Source organism: Phragmites australis, chromosome 19 (genome assembly GCF_958298935.1).
Source record: "Phragmites australis chromosome 19, lpPhrAust1.1, whole genome shotgun sequence".
NCBI classification, from domain to species: Eukaryota; Viridiplantae; Streptophyta; class Magnoliopsida; order Poales; family Poaceae; genus Phragmites; species Phragmites australis.
The window spans coordinates 3,196,932-3,223,254 of record NC_084939.1 but is presented as its reverse complement, the minus strand read 5'-3'; the positions used below and the strand labels follow the sequence as shown (position 1 = coordinate 3,223,254).

Here is a 26,323-nt window from a genome sequence, read left to right as displayed (position 1 = left end):
GAACAGGGAGAATACTGAGTACTGACAAGCAATAACTATGTCGAGAGAACATGGTGAACGAACATGACCTAGTTCTTCTGAGTACTGACAAGCAATAACTATGTCGAGAGAACATGGTGAACGAACATGACCTAGTTCTTACAACAACATTCTTCATGCTAACTAGGATGCCACCTCTGAAATCCTGAAAGAATCAAACAACTTGAAGTGTTGACCGCAAAAATTTTGCGAGAATTTCCTGTGAAGACACACAAAATTCCTGAAAATTCCAAGGTTGCAGTCAAGATCTAAACCTTAAATACCGCCGAAGTCAGTTCATTGTCTGAACTCTCACGGCCTGTTCCAAGAACGCCCTGACCGCCTGCGTCTCCGGGTGCGCGCCGCCGCAGACCACCTCGAGGATGCCGATCGCCGTCAAGCAATGGTCCTTGGCGATGGCGTGCTCTCCGGCCCTCACCATCATCCTCGCCCGCGTCTTGAGGAGCTCCGCTCTTGCTCGCGCGACCTCCTGGTACACTCTCGGATCCAGCTCCATGTTGCTGCTCGAGCTGCCGCTGCCACCGCCGCGGCGAGGCGCCGCGATGTACTGGTCCTCGGCCACGCGGACGCCGTCGGTGGCCTCACGGAGAAGCTCGAGCGCGGCGCTGTACGCCGAGTACGCGGCCACGGCGCGAGCGGCGAGCGGCAGCACCGAGCGCGTGACGAACCGCGCCAGCTCCAGAGGGGGCAGCTCGACGGCCACGGCCGGCGCCTCGAACCTGAACAGCGACAGGCACGCCGCCCACATATGGTCGGCGTACTGCTCCGCCCTGCCGCCTTGTGCGGCGATGGCTCGCACAACGGAGCGACCGACCTGGCCGGAGCCGACCTTGCGGCTGAACAGCCGGAACACGCCATGCACGGAGATGCACCCCGCCTGCGTGCACCGCTGGGTGATCCCGAGCCGCAACAGCATCGCCAGCACCTCCGACTCGACATGGCCGGCCTTTGGTGGCGCGGTACACGAGAGCTGCAGCGTGCGCACGAACCGCTTCCACAGAGGCTCCCCGGCTGCGCATGCACAGGCAGCACGCGCGAGCATCACCATCGGGATCGGCGCGGGCGCGAAGAAGCTGCTGGCCTCGAGCAGCCTCGCCGCCGCCGTGCCGAACCCGGCCGTCTCCCTGTCCAGCAGCGCGAAGCACGCGTCCAGGAGCTGCGCCAGGCCGGGTTTGTCACGCAGCGCCGGGTCGTCCTTCGACGCCCACGTCGGCGCCCTGTGCGGCGCGTGGCTCATCTCGTGCCGGAGCTCGGCTGGGCCAATGGCGAGCTCGGAAAGTATTGCGCCGACGAGGGCGAGGCCTAGAGGAACGCTGCCTACCTTCTCCTCGATGCTCCTAAGGACAGCCATGTCCTCTGTGCTGAACGTGCGCGTGCCCTTCATCAGCAGCATGGCGTCCGACGCGCCGAGATTCCCCAGCGCCCACGTCCTGACCCCCTGCAGGCGGCCGAGCCGCGTCGTGACGACGACGTGGGTGCGCTTGCTGCCGCGGGGCAGGAGCTCCTGCAAGGCCCTGCCGTCCCACCAGTCCCGCTCGCTCTCGAGGTTGTCGATGACGACGAGGTACGGGATGTCGCGCATGAGCTCCTTCCGGATCTTGGCGATGGCGTCGCCCTCTATGTCGGGGAGGCTCCTGCTCCGATCGGTCGATTGTGAGATGCCGTCGCCGACAGCAACGCCAAGGTGGTCGGCGAGCTTGAGATAGCTCTGGCGGAGGTATCTCGCCTCGCCGTGCACCCACAGCACCTTCTTGTATTCGTGGGCGAGCCTGTGCGCGAACTCGAGCGCCAGCTCGGTCTTCCCGGCGCCGGATACGCCGGATATGCAAACCACGCCGTTAACGAACGGCCCCTCGTCGATGACCATCTCGTCCAGATCCATCGCCCTCTTCCCGGCTGCGTTGCCATACGCACGCTCGCTGCCCCGAAGCATGGCTTCCACGTCGAGCAGCTCCTTCTCCCGGCCGACGAAGCCCGCGTTCCGAGGGAAAGGCAGCTCCATATCCGCCGCGGCGCGCCAGGCCTTGACGGCCGCCGTTACCGCGCGCCGCCCGAGCCTCGCGCCCAGGATCTCGAGAACGTCGAGGACACGGTCCCGGAGGTCGCCGTCGCCCACCACCAACGCCGGCTCCGCGCGGGCGAGACCCTCCACGGCCTCCCTCCACTCTGCCTCTGCGCCGTCGTAGAGCTTCCAGAGATGCCCCCCGTGCGTTCCCCACAGGTCACCGAGCTTCTCGACGACGTCCTCCGCGACTAAGTCGCCCCTCCCGAGCCCCACGAGGACCGGGACGAGCGCGCCGCGATCCAGGAAGACCCGGATCTCCTCGACGGCGTAGGGGTTCGCGAGCGACTCCGGCGTGACCACGACCACGCCCGACGCGGCCACGTCCATCGCGGCCCGCGCGGCTACGTGCGCCGGCGCGTCCCCGCACTGCCGCCGGTCCGAAGCGACGCAGGGCACGCCCAGCATCTCCAGCTCCGCGCGCAGCCACGCCACCATCCTTCTCGCCCCGCCGCTGTGCCCGACGTACACGTCGCATCCACGCGCCCTCGCCATCGCCATCGCCGCCTCCACCCCCTCCTCCTCGTCGTCCCCATCCAGCCCCGAAGAAACCCACGGCGCCGTCCTCCTCCTCACCTCCGGACCATCCAGGATCCGGATCCCGCGCGCGGTCACTGCCGCCCGGCTCGCCCCGGAGCTTGACGACGACGCTGCCATTGCCTCACTCGAGAATTTTTTCTTTGGATAGCGTCTCAGATCCGGACCAACTCCACAAGGGGATCGACGCTCGAATCCGGGACGGGTTGATCGAATCCAAGACGCATTAATGAAGATGCTTGCATGTCCAGCAGTAGAAGACCTGGGCTTTCCAATTGGGAGCGAAGCAAAGCGGGAAGGTTTTGAACGAGGGACTTGATGGAAGGTGCTTTGCATGGCGGAATTTTTTGGGATAGAATAATTCCTGGTCAAAAATTAGGCCGATGCTATCCTTAACTGAAATCGGCGTCTTCTTAGGTCGACGATCATCAACCGTTGATTTGCGATCGGATGGATTTCAGCTCGTCTTCGCCCTCCCGCTCCTACTCTATTCTTCTTCTCCACTTGAAACAACACAAAAGCTCTCTTGCCCCGCCGGCCCTCTTTGTCTCCGACGGTGTCCTCACAGCTGAATCCGCAGCCACCGCCTTGTCATGCTAACAAGGCTCCGCCGGGACCATCTCCTCTGGCTCGCCCCGACACCGCCTATCTAGTTGTCCCCACAACCTATGGCCATTGGTTATTAGAGAGTGCAAAAGCTTAGGTGAAATGGAATTTACGTGTTATTTCCACTTTCTTTGTTTTATTTTTATTCGTTTGATTGTTTGTTTTAGAGTTCATCCATTTGGCCATGTGACCCCCCACATGATACATATAACATGGACTTATAAATATATATTTAGAATATTCATGCATAAATGCATCCCTACAAATAGGACACATTCATAATGCATAAACACGGACAATTGCAAGAACCATATGTATGACCAGCACTTAGACAAGATCAGTAAATTTTGTGTTCAAAGACAGTGTCATTTCTATTGGTGCAAACTACAAAATGATCAACCAGAATTTGCATAGCGCTTTGAGCACATGTTTCAGAGTGGCAAATATGGACCATGTGCACGCAATGAATCTATTTGAAATCATATAAACTCTTAGTCATTTACTAGGTGCATGCATGAGTTACAAGATGTGAAGGGTGCATGACTAGCAACACAACAAAATACATCAAGTCAAGAAGGTTAGCACTAGAGATTTTTCTGCAAGCCTCAAGGGCCAGACCGAAGTATGGCTCGGATCAATAGATGATTGGACATATTAATAATGTTAGGTCTAAATATTAGGCAAGTCGATGCTAAATGCACAATAATTCATTTTTTGTAGGCTTTAAATTTCACATAAAAAAAAGTTTACGCAAAGGAAAATCAACTAGATAGTTAGAAGGACATACCTCAGAGATGTAGAACATCAGAAGCCGAAGATGTGGATCGGATTCCAACATATCCATAAGTAATACAAGAAAAATCTTTTTAAATTTCAGGTGGTATAGAATTTGGACCATGGTCTTCCCGAGATCAACCGCTGTGCTTTGTTGACCTATAAAAAAGTTCTGTACTTTTAGGCTTGTGGCTCATGGTTGTAAGAGCAAGACATAAAAAACTAGACCTTCAGATCCGTAAGCAATATGCCAAAATGAGTAAATTGAAAGCATTCGCAAATTGACACATGTAGGAGGATGTTTTTTTGGTTCCTCGAGATCAATACATACCTTAATGCAGATAATCATCGACTTCCTACCACATATAACCAGATCTTGTAACACCCCTTGTTGTGAACTAAATCTAAGCTTCTCCTTGATTCCTTTTCCATTTGGTCTGAGAAATTGCTAACCACCCTTGTCCCTCTGTGTAAGATCCTCCTAGTTCCTAAAATCCTAGATCCAGAAATATTGATCTCAGTCAACTGATTTGCAATCTAGAACACAAAGGGACAAGAAAAAAATATGTAATGAGGGAAGTAAACAAATGGATCTACTTTTTGTACAGCTTTTCTATAGTACCTAGCTATAAGATGATCTTCAACAAACATTGATTGGATCCATAGCCTTCCAATTCATGATAGCGAAGAAGAAGAAGAAGAAGAAGAAGAAGAAGAAGAAGAAGAAGAAGAAGAAGAAGAAGCATAGTATGCGCTTGAAATTTTGGCTAACACCTATTGAATCTACAAATATGTTAATATTTCCTCCTACTCCGTGCACAAAAGGAGTTCGCAAATCGGCACAAGTAGGAGGAAGCTTGTGATTCCTCAAGATTTCTATAAGCCCCTCCGATGCTAATAGTAATCATCCATCTACTCCATATGCCTAGAAGATCTCATCCTCCTATTTTTGATGAACACATATTTAGATCATAGACTGATCCAAAACAGGGCTAGAACTACAAATAAAGATCTTCATCTACTGATTTCCAATCTATGGAACACAACGGGGCATGGAAAACACGCAAAAATCAGAAATACCTTTTCTCGTTCATCTACTCCATATTCCTAGATCTCTACATCATATTTTTGATTAGCATAGCTTTAGATCATAAATTGTTCCAATAAGGAGGCCAGATCTGCAAATACAGATCGTCATATTCTAATTCCCAATCGAGGGAACGCAAAGGGACATGGAAAATACGCAAAAAATCAGAAATACCTTTTCCTTTCCTCCCTAGGAACTTCATCGAACATAGATGCTCACAGATCTTTGTTTGTAGCGGTAATCATTGTTGACGATGCTAGTCAATATCAGAATAAGAACCAAAGAGGTTATAGAAGGGAGAGAAGTAAGGGCAACAAAACCTTACATATATGCAAGTGTTCCTTGTATACACCGTTGTTGCCTGCCATGTTCTTGCTCCACCTTATCAAAGGAAGGAAGGAGGGCAACCAAACCCTAGATGCACATAAGTCTTTCTTGTAGCCGCCGCCACTCCGCCCCCTTCTCGCGTCTACTCTTATCAAGGGTATATATATACAGATAGAGATACATATTCTAATGGATCGAAATTGCCTTAAAAACATTTCCAATCGCACATCCCTCCTTTGGTAATCCTAGCCCAAATCCAAGTTAGACCTAGGCCCATAAATTTGATACCATTGTCGAGGCCTTTTAGCATTTTTACCCTCTCTCTATAGGTACCCCAAATGCCACTTAGTTCGGCACTCTCTTTTCCTACCAAAATAATATATGTGATATTCTATGGGTCATTTCACAAATAGAGTCTACTCCTTTTCTTGGAGTCCTTTAAGAAGCGTAATAGACACCTCACATATACTATCCTTTTCTTCTAAGGACCTCTTTGGGTGGATAGTTCTCCTATTTTTTTTAAAGAAAGAAAGAAAGCTCTTCCCCTGGATTTCAATGGGCTCATACATTCTTTTCTCTTAGAAGTGTTGTCTTGAATGATTCTATTATTATTTCTCCAATCTTAATTTTACTTGAAACTTTTGACTTTTTATTTTTACATTTTTCGAATGATATCTTTCTTTTATTCATTGTTACACAATGATAAATTGGTCAAACTATATGATACTATTTAGTTTATGTTAGTGATGCTAATTTTATTCTGACACCAAAATATGCTTTCTCGGTCTCCTGACGCTAAACAACATCTGTTAGCTCCTCTTTTTCTTGGCAGCCCAATGTGAAGATTCACCTAATTACAGGCTATCCGGAGGCTTACGCACACTCTGTTACACTTTAGTAAAGAAAAATATCCAATTTTATTAAAGCATGATAGTATATAATCATATTGAACGGGATGGTTTGTTTAAAATATTTTTTGTTAGGGTGGTTTGTTTGAAACTGTTATCACACGGCTATTATTTGTTGTCATCATGCGTATATATATAGTTTTTTGCTTACAACTATCCTAGATCACTGTTTAGAGGCTGGTCCTTTAGGCCACCCTGCTATTCCTCTAATGAATGAGATAGCTCCAATCCATGCTTTCAAACAAGATACTATAATACAAAAATCTTAACTCAAAAACCAACCTGAGCATATGATTAGACTAAACAGGTATGAGTTAGCAACTACTCCAGAACGAACATGTTCCCGTTCAAAGGGCAACAACTCAAGACTCGCAGCTGAATTCCGGTACATTATCAGCATGATCACAAAGGCATTCACTCACCTCAGAATAATGAACATTAGAGCCAGTATCACACTAAAAGTATAAAAATTAAGGAAACTAAACTACAAAAAGACATAATTTGATAAAAAGAACATATAAGGTTTCCTTTTCAATGAAAACTTTTCCTGATTTAGTTAGGTGCAAACGTCTGTGGATTTTTTTCTCTTTATCTGCTTGCGTCGTCTTGTTCCTCTCACGCAGCAAGGCCATCCACAATTTCTTGATTAGTAATTTTTTGCTCAAAGACAACGCCATTTCTGTTGGTGCAAACTAATCAACTCACAGCAGCAAGACTTTGCTAGAAAAAAAACTCACAGCAGCAAGACTTTGCTAGACAAAAACTCACAGCAGCAAGATGAATATGGCAATGCACAATTAGTTTTCGCCATAGCTGCCGCTGCTTCTTGGAGAGATGATAAGATGAAGTAATTTACTAGGAAAAAAATACTGAAGAAGTTGCGACCTCTCACTCTCCTTTTTTCCCCCATTTTAGAGAATGGGTGAAGTTGTAACATGGATTTTTAAAGGGTAATGGAATTTTGATTTTGCAAGCCGTAGAAGCAGAAAGGACGTACGTAAATGTATTGACGAGCATCAATGCTGCGCAGCAACCGAAGAATTCGAAGCTTGCGCACCGTGAGATCGTGGTCGCGTCCGTTGCTCTTCGCGCCCCCTATACATACATGCACGCATGCTCTGCCATGGACGCGCATCGCGTGCCCTCGTCTCGTCTGGTTTCATGGCGACAGTCCGCGACGGCCAGGCTGCCCTCGCGCTCCGTCTCGCCAGGCATCTCCTGCCTGGCGGCGGCACCGCCGATGGCAACAACGTTAACGGCAACGTCGCGTTCTCGCCGCTGTCCGTGCACACGGCGCTGGCGCTCGTGGCCGAGGGCGCGCGCGGCGACACGCTCGGCCAGCTTCTCGACTTCCTCGGGGCGCCCTGGCTTAGCGACCTCGCCGCCTTCGCCGCCCGCGTGGCGGATGACATCGTTGCCGACTGGTCGGCCTCTGGCGGGCCGAAGGTTCTGCTCGGCGGCGGTGTCTGGGTGAACGCCTCACGCGGCGCGCTCCGGAAGGCCTTCCGGGACACGGCGGCCGGCACCTACAGCGCGGAGGCCGCCACGGTGGACTTCCAGAAAAAGGTCAGCTCGATCGAGAGTAGAAACTAGTCGTTGTGATTGCGATTTCTTAATCTGTATACGTTTTCACTATCGTTTTCATCGACGTGAAGCCGGAGGATGCTGCGAAGATGATCAACGACTTAATCAAGAGGGCTACCAACAACCTTGTCGAGTCAGTCATCTCCGCCGAAGACATTGTCAGAGCTGAAACGGACATCGTGCTCGCTAATGCGATCTACTTCAGTGGACGATGGCCCGAGCGCACGTTCCACCCGTGGAACACGAAGCCCGGGCCGTTCTACCGCCTCGACGGCAGCTTCGTCGACGTGCCCTTCATGTTCAGCGACTGCGACCAATATGCCATGGCCATGGACGGGTTCAAGGTTCTCAGGCTTCCCTACAAGCAGGGACGGCGCACTGAATACTCCATGTGCATCTTCCTCCCGGACGCGCGCGAAGGCATCTCTGCCATGGTGGACGCGATCACCGCGCTCCCGGGCGCCCTGCGCAACGCCATACCCAAGAAACGGGTGCTGGCAATTGTCAAGCTGCCAAAGTTCAAGATATCCTACGAGTGCCAGTTCGACAGGGTTCTCCCGGAGATGGGGCTCCGTCTGCCGTTCTCACGGGATACGGCGGACCTGCGAGGCATGGTCGAGACGGACGGCAAAGATCCGAGCAGGCCGGCGTTCCTGAGCGGCATGGTCAGCACGGCGGTCGTTGAGGTGAACGAGGAAGGGACCGAAGCAAGTGCGTTCACCACGTGCCTTCGGGGCGGAGGTCTAGGCCCGCAGCCGGGGCCTTTCAAGTTTGTCGCCAACCACCCGTTTACGTTCTTCATCGTCGAGGAGTGGTCAGGGGTGGTGGTGTTCGCCGGCCACGTGCTCGACGCCACCATGTGAGCTTGCCTTAGCTTCGAGGTATATGGTTATGGGTAGTACTACTCATAAAGTACTAGTAGCAACTAATAAGCCTCAGCTCACTTGATGTTGCTTCAAAACATAATTTCGTAAGAATAACGTACGACTTGCGTGCTGTTCATTGGTCTCGAAATATTGTTTTTGCTCTATTGGCACTTTGCTATGCAAATGACAGATGTTTTAGCCAATTATCAAATGTTATGATGTTTATAAGTAGAGGGTGTTAACTGGTAGATTGAAAAAAGATGCCATCTTTATGTAAAAAGACACGACAATGAACTCTTGAACGAGAATTGGTGTTTTTACCATTCAAAAAAAAAAGAATTGGTGTTTTTATCAGCGGAAAGTCAGTTAAAAAAATCTTACCATATTAAGAAAGTTACAATATTTCCTACACGCACCACCATCACAGACTTCTTTCTTGAACCTCTAGAGCAACTATAACAAGCATATATGTAAAGAGTGTCTAATAACAAGCAAAAAAAATTCATCCAAATGGGACACTATTTGAAATTAGGAAGAGAATTTATGAGAATTTAACAAGCCGAAAAAAATTCATCCAAATCAGCTACTTACCCGAGCTTTTCAAGCTCCCTTTTAAATCTGTTGCTCTACCAACTAAATCCTCAATCCGAACAGAGAATTTGAACAATTTAAAATTAAGTCATGTACGTACAAATATGACTATTGTTGGGAAAAAACCTATTAGCACAAACTTTTGACAACGCTTTTAGAAAATGGAAAGAAATTTACAGGAGACGTATGGATGAGAAATCCAATTATGAACGGATTAATAAATCAAATCACAGGGGGGTTGATATGAAAAAGCAGGTGTGTTATTTTTTTCCCGTGTGAAAGAGGAATAATTCGATCGTCCATCTTCTCCATCCATCCACCGCATCGCCGCCGCCGCCGCCGCCGCCCGGTGGATTAGGCGCCTCCCTCCCTCCCTCCACTCCGTCCAAACTTGCAGCTGCCGGCGACGGCGTTCTATGTGACAGGGCCCTCGTCCTCTGTTCCTGCTCGCGGGGGATGCGCCTCTCGTGGTGGGGCGGCCGCCGTTGCTCCTCTCCCCGCGCCGGCAGCGGCCTGCTGGTTAGTTAATCCTTCGCGTCACCTTCAAGCTAGCAGAGACATGGTTCATGGGGAGCTCCGAGGTCCCAAAAAAGTTGGAAATTTTTTAGCAAGAGATTCGGGTTCTAATCCGATTCAAAACGGATCAAAGAAAACAGATTTTGATGTTCCGGCTGCTACTCGGATACGGAGCGGTTGCTGATTTATAAGTTCACCTCGATGGCTCCCCACGCTGCTCATCAACCAGAGGGGAGAGTAGAAACGGAAATAAATCTGCTTTCAGGTGTTCAGTTCCACGATTTCGACAGTTGGGTCCCTGAGTTTTGAGGTTAAGATGGGTAATAAAGTTTGGATTTTTATCCAAGTTTGGTCAATAATTCTCTCCATCTGAAGCTTATGGAGAAGTCGCCGCAGCTGCCGCATGACATCCTGCGGCGCATCTTTGCTACCGTGGAGATCCCTGACCTTGTGCGTGCGGGATCAGTCTGCTCCTCATGGCGTGTCTCTTATAGGTTCAATTTATCTACGGTAACCAATTGAAATTCGTGATTATCGAGCTTACCGTTCCGGTCCGATTTTAGAAACCGAACAGTAACCGAATTTGTATTAAAAAATTTAAAAAAAATAAAAAAAACTACAGACATTTCTAAGACCTTTTGTGAATTTTTTTTTCAAAAATAATGTCGTTTGCATCATATTCTATAGGGAGGAAGTTTGAAAAAATGGAAAAAAATTGAAACATGCGACTCAGTTATTAATTCATATTAAGAAAAAATTTAACATGCAAACACATATTTTTCTTGAGTAGGACGTATCTTAAAAGGATCTTTAAAATTGATTTCACTTCATTTAGAGTTTTATTAATTTTGCCATGATTTTTACAAAGTTCACAAGTATAAAGTGAATATGTTAAAAAAAACAGCATTGTAATAAACTTTTTCATGTATACCATTATTTTTCCTGCATAAAGTAGAGTATAAATAAACTAATAAAAGTGGTTTTATTAATTTTGGAGGTGTGATGAGTCAGTTATGAATTAATCTAGTTGTAGCACATTTACACACTCCTGCATGCTACAATAACTAATTCATGAATTCATGTATTTTTGCGAAATGACAATCCAAAAACAAGTGTTATATGCTTTTATTATGATTAAAAAACAACATTTGATATTCCCGTTCTAATTACATTTTACTAAATTATCTTTTGTTATGGTTACTCCTCTCACCACGTACCAAAGAAATATCTTTTATCTTCATTGTAAGTTTTAACTGCCATTGAAAATTACTGGGAAAGGGTATGCCTTAGTTAGCCATATGTTGGTATATAAATCGAATTGAAAATTGTCCTTTCATACGTAGGTTCCATCTAAAGATACCCCTTTCTGGAGACAAATGTATATTCACTATCTTGATCACTAGACTATGACATGCTATAAGGTTATCTCCTATGATAGGCCTATGGAGGGATATATGGAGCATTGCTCATTACATCCGCCACTGTATCATTTTTTGCCTCACAATATTAAACAATGATGGGTATTGTTCGCTAATTGGAGTAGCGTCTATCCATTTATCTTTAAAAAAATTATGTAGGGACCATCTTGTATTTAGAATGTACCCTTAGTTTAGAAATTTATATTTGACTTTTATTAGTAAAGACTAGAAATGTGAGTCTCCTGATACGAGGGTCTTACAATACGCACCATGATCACCAAGATATGTACGTGCTGAAAAAAATCTGTGTACAAGGCTCAAATTAAAACAATGACTACTTCAGACCCCTACATCAGAGAGCCACTACTACTCACCCTCGAGATGAGCCCATTTCAAAGAACTGGACTCTTAAGGGTATCTCCAACAACTCATCCATCCCACCTGCTATCCCACATGCACGCTAAAATTCTCCAAAACCCGACTCCAACAGACACTCCATCACAATCGCTATTTTGGAGCATCCTCCATCGCCGGCCTCTGGCACGCCAAATCTGGCGTGCCTCTCTCCTCACGCCATCCCCAACTTCCTTCTCCCCCATTCATTCGTGCCACTCTCCGGAGCCCTCGCCCTCGCAACTAGGACGGAGCCTCACAGCCCCTCCCAGATCCGCCATTTTCTAGGCGTCGTCGCCTCACTGAGGGGCAATCCGTGCTCGGTGGGCGCGAAGGGGAGCACGTGGAGGCGAACGGAAGGGGAAGCCGACGGGAGGGTGAACTCTCCTACAAGTAACCACTCCCCGACTTACCGGCGAGCGACGAGAGTGACAAGACGCCACAGATGAGCACGGCGGTCATGGCGAAGAGCTCCAAACCCACAGCGGCCGTCGATCCCGAGGTCGTGCTGGCCGAGGTAGTAGCCTGTCGCTCTCCCTCCCTTCCCCCTCTCTCCATTTTGTGCTCACGTTCCCCTCTCCTCTCCTCTCCTCTACCGCGCAAGTCTCCTTCGCCTATGGTGAGAGGTGCGGATCCCGTCCACGACCTGCTCGAGTGGCATGCCCCGCTCGCGTGCCTCCCGATTTGATGCGATCAGTTTCTGTGTTTGGTTCACAGGGAAGTGGCGTTGTACGCGCTCGGGGCCGGGGCTTGCTGCGCCGACGCTGTCGATGAGGAGCTCCACTTCGTGTACCACAGAGACGGGCAGCCACACATTAAGGTCGATTCCCCTATGTTAATCCCTTTAGTTTTGGTGCAAATTGGTTGTTGTTGTGCTCCAGGTTTTGGCGTTTTTATTCTTTATGTATAAGGGCCTAAGGTAGATTTAATATATTGACTTAACGATGTATATAGCCTTTTGGAATTTGTGTAATCGGCATTCAGACAATATTCTGATGTCATGCGAATTTACAGTCAATATCAAACAGATCCTGCCAAAAATTTGAAGTATCTTATCCTACTATCCTGCCAAAAATTTGAGCCATGCAGAGAGGGAATGTTGTATTTTCATCGGGTGAATGATGTATTTTCATGTTCCTTTTATTTGATTCATATGTCATCCATAAATTCGGCACCAAATGTTTGAAAGATTGAGTCCTAATCACTACGCTGGGTAATGGTACAACACTTACACATTCTGAAAATCATCCCCTTTGATGTTTGAATACCAGTTCTCTCCTCCAAATGCAGTAGCTGACATTTGGCTTTTATTTCTGGTAATTGAACAGAACTACCAAATTACAGATGCTTACACTATAAGAACTATGACTGCATATAATTGTCATAGATGCTCGACCAGATCATCTTGAAGCTGAGAATGAGCTTATCGATCCCTGATATTATAATTGCTCTTAATAAACTCCATAAACTGAGACAGCTTAGGAGAGTGCTCATCAGAAACTATCACCCTTTCTCCCTCATGATCGTAATGGAAGTCTTTCGGCTTATGATTGTAATCAAAGTCTTCCCGCTCATCTTCAAATATCATGTTATGCATGATGACGCAAGCTGTCATGATTTGTCCGAGTGTCTCTTGATCCTAAAATCTTGCTGGTCCAAATGCTCGTTCGACATTCTTCCTAGCATCTTCTTGAGCTTGAGAGAAAAGTTTTTTCTTATTCCCTTGCGGAGATGATATTGTCTTCACGAATGTTACCCATGGTGGATATATGTCATCTGCCAAGTAATAGCCCATTGTATAGTTGTGACCATTGATGGTGTAATTCACTTCTGGAACTTGTCATTTGGCTAGCTTTGCAAATAGAGGGGAACGGTGAAGAACATTAATATCATTGTGAGACCCGGGTAAACCAAAGAAAGCGTGCTAAATCCAAAGATCTTGTGAAGCAACGGCTTCCAGAATAATTGTAGGCTCATGCACATGACCGGTATATATTCCTTGCCATGTTGCAGGGTAATTTTTCCACTTTCAATACATGCAATCTATGCTTCCTAGCATACCACGAAAACCTCTTGCATCTCCCATTTCAAGTAACCTAGCAGTATCAATATTATTTGGAGATCTCAGGTACTCATCTCCAAATACTTTCATAACAGCTTGTACAAACTTTTTAAGACTCTCTATAGCAGTACTTTCTCCAATTCGAATAAATTCATCCGTAGCATCTGCTGGTACTCCATAAGCTAGTATTCAAAATGCAACAGTAATCTTCTGCAAAGGAGATAACCCAAGAACCCTAGCACTATTTCTTTTCTGCACAAAATAGCTATCATGCTCTACTACATATTGCACTATACGAAGAAACAGAGCACGAGCCATTCTAAATCTGCGTAGAAATAATAAGAAAATAAGACGAGAGGATAAGAAATAAGGGCGAACAAAAATATATTTACTAATTATAAACCTGCGTCGAAAGATAGCTGGGCTGTAGGTGGGAGCCTCTGAAAAGTAGTCTTGGTATAGTCTCGCATGTTCGGCTTCTCTGCCACGATGAATTACTCGATGTCCTAGCACGGAACCGCCATGGTGTCGAGCATTCAAGCGCTAATCTTCATCGTGCACTTGGAATGCTGTAGCAACAATGAGTTCATCGTCGTCAGATGAAGTCGACGATGAATCCATGAGAATTTGCTTGACGATGTTGCGACGTCTCATTGCGATGTTGGAGAGGAGACAAAGATATGTGAGAGAGGATACAAAGAGAGCTAGGAGAGGAGACACAACTCAGGAATGGCAAATGGACTTGCATATATAGACCTGAAAAAATAGCTATTGGAAAAATTGCCATTGAATAAATAGTTGTTGGAAAATAGCAGTTGGAAAAATAGCAGTTGAAAAAATAGCCGTTGGAAAAATAGCCGCTAAAAAATAGCCGTTGAAAAAAATAACCGTTTGAAAAATGTCCGTTAGAAATATAGCCGTTACAAAAATGTAGTCGTTACGAATATATTATTAGTTATAGAATACTATTAAAAAATAAAAGAAAATATAGAGGGTGAAATATGGATGTGCTGTTGGAGTGGTGAAATAATATGAAAGAGAAATCTCTATAGATAGCAATCTATATAGAGATATAAAAGATAAAATATAAATATACTGTTGGAGTTGCTCTACCAATCCTACATTTATATGCAATCAGATCCATTATTAGTAGTCCACATTGAATTTGAAACTTAACATAGAATTCTCGGGGTTGAACTCTACATCCTAGCTAGATAAAGCACTCAATTACGCTCCCTATGAATTCATAACTTATTTGTAACCTACAAACCTCTAGCAGGGCCAGTCCTAGTCTAAACCCAAGCTCTTTTCTGCTCTTTACAGTAGCATTCTGCTTCGACTTCGGGTCTAGCACGTCGAGGTCCCATCCCATGCCGTGACCAGGAAACCATAGAGGACCCATGTCCTCTCCCCCCTTCCCATCCACCTTCACCAGCATGGGGTTGTGGTATTTTGGACCTATTTGGTTCCTAACTAATTTTGTTATATATTACTGTTTAAGGTTAGTCTTGTCATATTTTTATGGTAAGAAAATTGACTAACTAACCTTAGATAAACTTTAATAAAATATTGTGTCTATGACAAGTAGGTCATGAGGCTAAAAAGTTAGGCAAATTAGAATAATAGCAGTAACCAAACACTGTCTTATAAAACTAAGACTGTCTAAACTTAGATGTGGCAAATATAGTTACAATTCAAACATGATTTTATCCTCAATACGTGCAATGGCCAACGAGGATAGAGACGTTCCTCTACACATATTCCATCTCCTTACAGAACTCGAAACTATGATATGTGAGATTTATACTCTATATGCATGTCGTATGGAAGGAAGTAGGATCGATAGAAATTATAAAATGATCTGCATTGCAAGGCAATGATAGAAGAAATGTCAAATGTGATGATCGTCAAATTCTTAGTTTTTGGTGTCATTTGTCCAGCGCCTAACCTTTCAATATGCCTCTTATCATGGATGAACTCACTAGAGCATCCAATCTGTCATTAGCATTGGCCCGGGCCGTATTCATTGTTCTTTCCTCAGGCCTGGTCTGGACAATTAACTTAAAGAGCAGTGGTACAAGTACTAAAAATTTTGTTATAAAAATGCTACAAACAAATTTTTCAATCGCTAGATTTATGTATATATTTAAGGAAAAATAAGACAAATCAGGATTCAATCATGATATGTCACATAATTATTTATAAAGTATTTGTAATAAAAAAATTAAGTACTATGCAATTTTCCTGACCCAAAAGTCCGTCCGTACGGCGGGTCTGGTCGAATCGAACCATGTCCCGTTCATCAATTCGGGTCTCTCTCGCGCGCGCGCGCGAATCCCATTCCTCACTTCTAGCCGCCGCCGACGGTGACTCGGTGAGTCCTCATCGACTCAACCGCCGGCAGCCTGACCCCATGTCCCGTCCGCCTACACTGCCGCCGGTGAGTGCCCCGTTTTCAGTTTCAGTGTCTGCGGAATCAGAGCCGGGGTTTTCGCACGCGGGGGAGCACTCGGAGTCTCATCTCTTTCGTGCAAATTTGGTACGAGCTGATTGGAAAGTCCGAACCTTTTTCGGGGTAAGTCCGTGTTCCAAACAACCGTTCTTCGATTGGGATTTCAGTCACCTAGTCGAATTCGGAGTGAGGGATCCCTTGATTCCGTTGCTGATCTATAAATTTAGAGCCACAAGGCTGCCCTCGGTGTGCTTCTCCCGGAGATCCAGTTTTGGCCCCCGCGGCAGGAAGCGACTCATTCATCTTCCGCTAGAGAGATCCTGTTCTGGTTTGCCCCAATGGAGATGTGCATCAGAGACGGGATGATGAGCCTAGGCTGCCTGTGCCGTCTGGTCTTGCGAGCTTTGCCCAAGATCTTAGCTTTTTCTCCCAGTTTACTCAAGACAGTCCAAAGAGATGACCATGCTCATCCACCACTCATGGAGTCAGCTATTGTGGGCAGTGAATCGCTGGGGCTGCCGCAGGACATCCTGATGGATATATTTGCCCTCCTGGAGATCCCTGACCTTGTGCGTGCAGGATCAGTCTGCTCCTCATGGCACGCCGCCTACACCAGTCTGTGCGTCACTGGACCTTGCAGGCTGCAGCAGACACCATGCCTCCTGTACACCTCTGAATCTGCCGGTGCGAGGGCCGCAGGTCTTTACAGCCTCACGGAGAAGAAGGCCTACACAGTGACTCTCCCAGACCCGCCTATCCGTAGTAGGCATATCATCGGCTCCTCCTATGGTTGGATCATCACTGCAGATGAGAGGTCTGAGCTGCACCTAGTCAACCCCATCACCGGCGAGCAGATTGCCTTGCCATCGGTCACGACCATCGAGCAGGTGAAGCCAATCTTTGATCACGAAGGCGCCGTGTGCAATTATGAGTATTCGTGGTACACTGGAGATGATATCATTTCAGACACACCGTCAATCTTTGTTCCTAGCAAGCTGCGGGATTTCCTCTTCTATAAGGCCTTTCTGTCTTCGGATCCGGCCATGGGAGACTACTTCGTGGTGCTCATCCACAACCCACATTCGCAGCTTTCGTTTGCAAGGGCAGGGGACGATAAGTGGACCTGGTTGCCACCACACAGCGACTATGCAGACTGCTTTTTTAAGGGGGGGTTGTTGTATGCATCCACTTTGTTAGGGGAAATCCATACAATCGATCTTGGTGACCCTGCAGTCACACAGGAGATATTTTTGGGCAAGGTGAAAGATATTTATTACGAGAGAATTTACATTGTTCAAGCTCCTTGTGGTGAGCTGCTGCAAATATGGAGGTCTGATGCAGATGATGAATATGATTCAGACTTGGAAATCGAGTTTGACCGTGAATCTTATGTGTCCATTACCTCCGCGATCAAGGTTCATAAAGTGGAGCCTACATCAAAAAAGCTTGTGGAAATAAGTAGCTTGGGTGAGAATGTGATGTTTCTCGGGCACAACCAATCACTTTGCCTCCGTGCTGAAGAATATCCGCAGCTGAAGGCAAATCATGTCTACTTCACTGATGATGACGATCTCTATATTATGGGATTCCAAAATAACCGTCGTGATATTGGTGTATTTGACTTGGAAAATAATAGCAGCGATGAAATAGTATCCCCTCAGCTTTGGTCCAACTGGCCAGCCCCTGTGTGGCTGATTCCGAATCCCAGGAGCATAAGTTTAGCATCGCGCAATTAGATATATGTAGCTTCATACCTCTTTTCCTATGTATTTAACAGCATGCTGCCTGTGTTTGTGCTGCAGTTGTCATTTTTTTTCATGAACAAGTTTCATCTCAACAATGACTGCTGCTATGGTCTTTTACCAAAAGTTCTCATCATTTGATAGTAAATAAAACACAACCAAGTTGGAACAGGCTGGGGCGATCACTGGCCTGGCTACGCCAATGTTTATGTGATGGACATTTGATCTTGCTCAGTGGGGCAAGCATGGTCTGATCACAACAATGACCTTGTGCCAGAAAGGGAGAAGATTTCTCCGTCTTTTCATGGACCACATCGATAGCCTATAGGGGTGTTAAGCTATGTGGAGAAGACGTCGACTGTGTTGGTGCAATGGCCTAGGACTCCGTTTCTTACCATTGCCCCCTTTCCTCTCTCGGTCTCCTTTCCTCTCCATTGCTCGGTCATTCGCTGGCGTCAACCTACGTGTGCCTAGGTTTTGGTTCGGGGTGCTCAACTATGCATGTTCCCTCTCTTCTCCTTCAGTGTGGTGCTTCATTTGGTGGCAGTTTTGGAATCTGCTGGCGGTTCATTATTTGTGGGGCTTGTGATAGGGTCAGGTGTCCCGGTCTTCCGATGGGAGGATAAATATCGATCTGGTGGAGGTGACTCTCACGATCCGACTACAAACGAGCTAATCATGGGCGCCTTATGTAACACCCTACTTTACAACTCAACCTATTTATATGAAAATAGGATAATTTGGCAGCATTTCCTCTATAGAGATGTATAACTGACCAAAAGAGAAATCTCAGGCAGACAGAATCAGATATAACCAGCATATATAGAGTTCGCCACTACGCTACCAGCGTCGTACCACAACATAAACAAAAGCAAATGACAGACCATCAGGCACAACGTTTGTATACACCGGTTGAGCTATCGACATCGTGATAAGTTAGTGTGTGCAGCTACCGAGATCCATCCCCAAAATGCACGTCAACATCTAAACATACCTGTAAAAAAAACACGGGTGAAATTCGAAAATCTCAGTAAGTGAAAGTTACTTTAACAAAAAGTTATTTAGCCACAGTTGAATGTGCTAACAATTCTAAATAGAAACTAGTAATGAAACAGACTGCCAACACTAGGAGAAACAGTTATGACTAAGCAAGTCCAACGATAACATTAAACATTTTAACATTCGGTTGGTATAAGCCTTCAGAGCCGCATATATATCTATATACACGCTAACTAAAGGAAATAAGATTTGATATGAATAATTCATTGAATTTCACAAGAAGACATAACCATGCACATGACAAGCTCTTCTCACCCTTACCCCTCCTCGGGTAACGTAAGGGTGTGCACCGTACCCCTCCTCGGGTGACATACGGTACTGTACCGGTACGGTCGCGGTCAGAAGACGACGACAAACTTCCAATGCATGAGATGTATATGTATGACGTGCTTCAAGCATAACCAACATAACTTCCGGAATATGCTTGAGACTTAAAAAAACATTGCATACAACACTAATGAACAACTGCAGAATGGCATATCATTCCTACTGCACTTCATAAATCAATCATCGAGTAAACTTCTGGAAACGTAAACAACATAGTACTCAGCCCAGAATCAGTCATTCAGATTAGATGAATGCACTGTAATTAAAGAATGTAGGCAACCCAATATTAGGTTAAAGCATAGTCATACAATACATTCACTTGCCTTTACCGACGATGAAGAAAATTCGATCAAGAACGTCCGAAAATAGTACCACCTGTACAGGCATACTATTAGAACTAAAACACATTTAAAACACATAAAATATGAAACGTCAATCCTACGCCTGAAAATATCGCGTATACGCCTATATTTCGAAAAATCGAACAGAAAACCGTATCACATGAATGATATATTATTTCCAATTCAGAGTCGAACCAAAATTCTCACTAATTAGACTTCGCTTCGATGAACGAAAAGAATACTTCGACTCGGATGTCGTATCTTCGAATCAATAATGATTATCGAAACGAAACAGACTATTAATCACATGAAATAATACGACAGGAATTGATTAATTTAATTTAGTCCAACCACAAACATCTAAAAATTACTGAGAAATCACCTTCAAAGGATTGACGACGAATCTGACGAAAATCCAAAATTTTCACCTTTTTCCTCTCTCTTCTTTTTTCCCCCTTTTTTTTTTCCTCTTTTCTTTTCTTTTTCTTTCCTTCTCTTCCTTCCTGGCTTCCTTCTCCCGCCGGCTGCTTGCTTGCTTCTCCTGTGCTTGCTTCTTCTCACAGCGCAGAGGCACGGCGGCCCGCGACGGACGGTGGCGCACGGCGGCTCGGCAACGCGCAGCCGCGCCGGCAGCAGCAGCAGCGCAGGCACGCGGCGCACGGCGGCTCGGCAACGCGCGGCGCGGCGGCGGGAACTCGGCCGGTGCACGGCGGCGAGCGCGACGGCGACAGCAGGGGCACGACAGCCGGAGCAAGCAGGTCGGCCGGCGAGCAGCCCAGCACAGAACACGCACCGTGGAAGCTCGGCGCCGACAGAAAGAGAGAGACGCGTGCGAGAGAGAGAGAAACGCGAAGCACGGGTGCTCGAAAGTCTGGATGGATCGGCCGATACTTATCTTCTTTCTTTTTTTATTTTTTTTAAAAAAAAAACAACTAACGATTTAAATTTATTGGGGTTGCTACGGGTCATAAAGTGCTCGGAACGGACATATGAATAGCAAAATGGGTTCGTCTCGATGAGATGAACGCAACCACGGTCTCCGATTGTCCATACGAGCAACGGATCAAAAAGTCAAATTTTGGTCAAATCTCTCTCTTTTTCTCTCTCAAAAATTTGGTATTACACCTTAGCAATCACATAATCAACTTCGAATGGTTATTGACCTTGATAGATAACAAGATCAACCTCCTGCGAGCAATTGAAGAACTGTCAAGAATAAGATGTAGGCAAAACTGAAATGGCGAAATAACAATCTTGTTCAACACAGAGGTGGGATTCTCAAAGGCTGTCTTACAGGTGGTCGTCCAATATAACTAAAGAACAGTGTTTGCACAATGGCTAAATTTACACAAAGAAAACCCAGGGCGTGAAGGAGTCCAGTTGTAACATCCTGACTTTAAACATGTTAATTAATTGCAAATTTTACTCTAAATTAAAACTTTTTATGATTAATTAGGCTAACTAAGATTAAGGAAATAAGTATAAAAATGTATATATACCAGTATGTATACATTCATATATATTAAGTGTAATAAATTGAATAGGTGTTCCAAAGTGTACTAGAATCAATTTTAAAATAATCCCTGCATTAAATTGGTTCGTATGCATTGGTTTGAGATCTTTATGGATCTTTGCTTGGAGATTCGAAATCGAAGGTCTCTCAATTTCAAATCAACTCTTAGATTCTATTCAACTCAAATCTAATTTGAATTCAAATTCTTTGATTCAAATCATCTTCAAAATCTCAAGATCTAAGTCCAAATCATAGTTCAAATATGTTCAAATGAGTTGATCCTAGTCCAAGGTCAAAACTAAATTCAATACTCCATTTGAATTTATTCCAAACTTCCTCCTCATTTCTCCTTTTCTTTTCCTTCTTTTCTTCCTTTTCTCCCTGGGCCGGATTTCCTCCTCTCCCTCTCTTTCTCAGCCCATCCATCCAGCCCGGCCTTCTTCTTCTTTCCTTCCCCTCTCCTTCTTTCACGCGCTGGGCCACCACCACGCCCCTCGTCCCAACTTGCCGGCCACGCCCATCGCGCCTCTCCTCTTTCTCCTCCCTCATCCACCTCACCGCATCGCCAGCCACCATTTTCCCCTCTCCGGGAAATATCCCCGCACACCCCGACCGGCCTCCGCTTCTCCCGCTCTCTCCTTTCTCTCTCGCTCTCTCTCCGTCCATGCTCGAGCGCCCATGCCACGTGACTTTCGTGCCCAGCTCGCGCGTGGATGGCACAGAGCACCCACGCCGCGGGAAACGCGGTGAGCGTCGCCCCACCGCCTCACCGCTGCGCTGTCCGTCGATGTTCGCCTGACGCCGCGTGCTCACCGCCTCATTGCTCCCTCTTCCTCTATAAATAGCGTAGCCTGCCCCCTCTCCTCCATTTCCCTATTTTCACCGCTACCGCTGCCATTGCACGCCGTCGTAGCTCGTCGTCCCCAATCCGCCGTCCACAAGCCGTCGAGGAGCTCCAGGGCTGTGCCACCGTCCCAGTGCTGCTCTCCATTGGCAGGAAGCCCGACGGGAGACCGTCCGAGTCAGAGCCGAGCAGAACCGTTGTCACCCCTTCGACAAGTTACCAGCCGCCACCCTGCTCGTCACTGTCTCCAAGTGTGGTGAGTACTCCGGACCCCTAGCGCTCCCTCCTAGGTAGCTGGTGGCTACCATCGTCCCTCCTTTTCGTGTAGCCGCGCACCGCCGTGCTTAAGGTCTTCCGCCGCCGTGTTGTGGTCGCCGCCGGCATTTGCCTTGTGCTCTGTATTGTGGTTGGCCATCGTGCCGCGATGCCTAGAGGCCTCGAGCCCCTTTTCTTTGCAGGTTGGCACCTCCCAATGCAGGGGAGGTGTTGCCCATTTTGCCCGCACTGCTGCCCCCTCTGCGGTCACCATCTGGTGTTGCTCCCATCATCAGTCACCGTCGATAAGCCTCCCACTGCATCTGTCGTAATGCGTAGAAGCCCGACATCTGCTCATCGTCGTGAAACCCCGGCAGAATCCCAACTTTGGTGAGCTCTCCGGCGTCGTGCCGCCGCAAATCGCTCCTCGTCGCCTATTTTTCTACTCCCTCTGCTGCTTTGCCCCGGTAGGTGCACCTGCGCGACGCACGCGCTTGGCTGAGTCATCTCTCCCGCACCGCGTGGCCCAGCCGCCAAAGGCCACGCGCCTAGTGGGTCAGCCTAGCTCCACACCCGCTAAGCCACCCGGCCTAAACCCAAGCGGGCTAGTACTATGCAACCTTGTACTATGCAGCTCAAATCCCAGCCCGGCCCATCCAGGTCTCACCCAGCCCATCTAAGCCTAATTCGGGCCAATCTAGCACTATTCATGTAGGTCCCACCAAATCACTGTTCATGTGGGCCCAGGCTACCGTTCAGTGGACCCCACCTGTCGGTCCCACCTATAAATAGTGCAATTTCGTAATTCCCTGATTTAATTTTAGATTAAATTTTTTGGAAGCCATAACTTCTCAGTTCTAGCTTCTATTTAGGTGATTATTCACTGAAATTCGTCTAAAATTGAGATCTACTCGTCTATCATATTGTGATACCCATTAGGACTCATTTGTCTTTCCATTTGGTGTTAATTGATTCTTCTCTATCGTAGCTAGTTGTTGATCGTAGCTGTAATTGTAGAAGCACACGATTTCTACGAGTTCTACGCGAGAAGTGTCAAGAGCGAGGAGGATCCTGACTACAACCAAGAATTCGAAGAAAACTCTGGAGAAGGAAGGTCCTATCTCCTTGATCATATTAAACCTATGTTTTCAACTAATCTACATGATCAACTAAAACTGGACCTATATCGTATATGCTATGTAATGCGCTTTTACAAACTGCTTGTAGTAGTTAATCATATTAAACATTTGTCATGCTATAAATGTTATCATCTAAAATACATATTGCCTTAGGATTACCTGTTGTTATCTATATTAATAATAGACGACGCCTTGATATCTAGCATGCTTAGGATTAAATACGTCTCCTCGGAGACATCGGTTTTAAAACACCTCTCCTCGAAGATAAGATGATTGTTATCAATGATAACTTATATACCATGAATCCTTGATGGTTGTGAATTCTGTGATGGTTGTGAAATCATTAATGTCATGTGGGATGTAGAGGGTGATGTGTAAAAATGGGTAAAAACTATTTTAGCAGGGGTAGGTGGAGTAGTACTCTGGATGATGATGCTCTTAGGGGCTTGAGTCACCTCTGTGGTGTTCATTGTCAGAAGATACCTGCCTCGGTTATTTAAGGAACAAGTTAATTGCCTCGACATGCTTAGCCATCCTCATGCAACCATGTATCCTGAATGGGTAGGACTTAACTTTTTCTTTCACGGACTGAGTTGAGCATCATACTAAGAGGCTGAGAGCAGCGAGCAATCAAGTGGCTATCTGTCCCTCTATTTGGAGGTTTTTAGAACCGGCATAGGCTTAAAAAGGGGGCTGGCCTTCAATATATGGACGCTAACGCTTGGGGGGTAAATCTCGTAGAAAAAACTGTTAGGAAAGATGATTGAAGTACCTCGATATGATTCGCTCCTCCACTTGCAACAGTTGGAGGCTGAGCATATCACATGGGTACAATGAACAACCTCTGCAGAGTGTAAATCTATTAGAATAGCCATGTTCACGGTCATGGACATGCGAAGCATGACCCTATTTGACTAGACTCTAGGTGTGTGTGTCTTGATAAGTGAGTGTGTGCACTAGATGTCCGTATGATGAGATTCTTGGCTCAATCCGCCAGAAACTGTGTGGTACTATATGTACACCAGTTGTGACGATAGAGACTACGGAGCAAGGTGTAGCCCTTCCTAGGACCAAAAACCCCCAGATAAAGCTTACCTGGTTTTAAACCATTTAAACTGTTTTAAAGACAATAATAGATTATATAATTAAATACCTGCATAAACCGCTTTACACTTAAAACTAAACCGTAAAGCCTTATCCTTGAATTACTCATTTATACATCTATCAACACCCTGAAGTAGTATAGGGCTTGCTGAGTACCTTCCGTACTCACTCTTATTGTCATTCAGATGAGGAAGCAGCCGAAGGCGAAGGCGAGGATGAAGAGTAGTCATAGAAGTCGCACTCGCACCCTAAGATGCTTGTGGCTTAGGCTATTGCTTCCCGCTGAGTTTTGTTTGCCTCTCAGCTAGGTTTGTAATATACAGTATGGGTTGTAACCTTTTGTATTCTATAACCTTAATACTTATGTACAAAGTTTGTCTGTGATACTACAACTATTATACTGTGTGTATTAGCTACTTAATTCAGGGACTGATGCAGGTGGTACAGGAGATCCTCGGTTGGGGTCTTACACCAGCCAGGGGTATAAATAGCTAGAGGCGGAAGGGATTTCGGCTAGCACAAGAGGTAGGGCAAAATCTCCTCCCAACCATTCCATATTTAACAAAACTACCTAATGCATAATTTATTAAATGGGCTCAACCCAAAGTTGCTTATCCAAGACGGACCAGCTAGTTGACTTGACTGCCAGCAGCGACATGTTATGTTTCTTAGATGCTCAATCAGGGTACCATCAAATTAGCATGTTTAGGGAAGATGAAGAAAAGACGGCTTTTGTTACCCCCTTTGGGGTCCTTTGCTATGTAAAAATACCTTTTGGTTTAAAGAACATCGGTGCCATGTACCAGCGATGAATTCAACTCATTCTCCAACCACAACTCGGAAGAAACGTCGAGACATATGTGGATGATATGGTCGTCAAAAGTAGGATTGGGGCAGACCTGGTCGCAGACCTTCAAGAGACTTTCGACAACCTCTGGAAGTACCGCATGAAGCTAAACCTGGAGAAGTGTACATTCGAGTTACCATCAGGGAAGTTGCTCGAATTCCTAGTATCTCATCGAGGAATAGAAGCGAACCCTGAGAAGATTAGGGCCATCGACCAAATGAGATCCCCGACCAGGTTAAAAGAGGTTCAGAAGCTAACAGGATGCATCACTGCTTTAAGCAGGTTCATCTCGAGGCTAGGGGAGAAGGGACTACCACTTTTCAAGCTCTTGAAGAAAAAATGACCACTTACAGTGGACGCCAGAGGCAGAGGCAGCTTTTGGAGAGCTCAAAATGTACCTCTCCTCCCCTCCCGTACTAACCGCGCCTCGACCCGACGAGAAGCTTTTGCTCTATATTTCCTCAACGCCACAGGTCGCTAGCGTAGTACAGGTCGTCGAGCAGGAAGGCCTCCAGCGACCAGTATATTACATCAGTGAGGTCCTTCACGACGCAAATGCTTGGTACCCACAGGCTCAGAAACTGCTATATGCCATTCTAATGGCATCTCGCAAGCTCAGGCACTACTTTCAGGCTCACAGAGTTAAGGTGATTTTCTCATTCCCAATTAAAGAAATTCTACATAATAGAGATGCGACGGGAAGAACATCAAAGTGGGCAGTAGAGCTCGGGGGATTCGAAGTTTGTTTGTGATACTACAATTGTTGTACTGTTTGTATCAGCTACTTAATCCAGGGACTGATACAGGTGGTACAGGAGATCCTCAGTTGGGGTCTTACACCAGCCAGGGGTATAAATAGGTAGAGGGGGAAGGGATTTCGGCCAGCACAAGAGGTAGAGCGAAATCTCCTCCCAACATTTCCATATTTAA

General features: G+C 46.3%; 3 protein-coding genes and 1 long non-coding RNA gene across 4 annotated transcripts; 2 read left to right on the top strand and 2 right to left on the bottom strand.

Moving 5' to 3' along the window:
- Positions 1-310: 310 nt before the first annotated feature.
- Positions 311-2,758, bottom strand: LOC133901045 (uncharacterized). The gene has a single exon (XM_062342339.1). It carries the CDS (start codon positions 2,756-2,758, stop codon positions 311-313), a length of 2,448 nt encoding a protein of 815 aa, XP_062198323.1.
- A 4,743-nt stretch (positions 2,759-7,501) lies between these two features.
- On the top strand, positions 7,502-8,787 carry LOC133901044 (putative serpin-Z5). The gene is made up of 2 exons (XM_062342337.1): positions 7,502-7,906; positions 7,996-8,787. Exons 1-2 carry the CDS (start codon positions 7,502-7,504, stop codon positions 8,785-8,787), a joined length of 1,197 nt encoding a protein of 398 aa, XP_062198321.1.
- A 7,339-nt stretch (positions 8,788-16,126) lies between these two features.
- LOC133900596 (F-box protein At5g25290-like) lies at positions 16,127-18,058 on the top strand. Its single transcript, XM_062341788.1, has one exon. The coding sequence runs from the start codon at positions 16,561-16,563 to the stop codon at positions 17,956-17,958; it is 1,398 nt and encodes a 465-aa protein (XP_062197772.1). The 5' UTR covers positions 16,127-16,560; the 3' UTR covers positions 17,959-18,058.
- A 653-nt stretch (positions 18,059-18,711) lies between these two features.
- LOC133900630 (uncharacterized) lies at positions 18,712-20,549 on the bottom strand. The gene is made up of 3 exons (XR_009906571.1): positions 20,074-20,549; positions 19,514-19,725; positions 18,712-18,958 (listed from the first exon to the last, which is right to left on the bottom strand). It is a non-coding gene; the product is annotated as an uncharacterized LOC133900630 (long non-coding RNA).
- Positions 20,550-26,323: the final 5,774 nt, after the last annotated feature.

What these genes read in the sequence shown, in the direction of transcription:
- LOC133901045 (XM_062342339.1), bottom strand. Translation starts at nt 2,758, where the DNA reads ATGGCAGCGTCGTCGTCAAGCTCCGGGGCGAGCCGGGCGGCAGTGACC.
- LOC133901044 (XM_062342337.1), top strand. Translation starts at nt 7,502, where the DNA reads ATGGCGACAGTCCGCGACGGCCAGGCTGCCCTCGCGCTCCGTCTCGCC. An exon ending in CGGTGGACTTCCAGAAAAAG is followed by an intron (nt 7,907 to 7,995) that starts GTCAGCTCGATC and finishes ATCGACGTGAAG; the next exon opens with CCGGAGGATGCTGCGAAGAT.
- LOC133900596 (XM_062341788.1), top strand. Translation starts at nt 16,561, where the DNA reads ATGGAGATGTGCATCAGAGACGGGATGATGAGCCTAGGCTGCCTGTGC.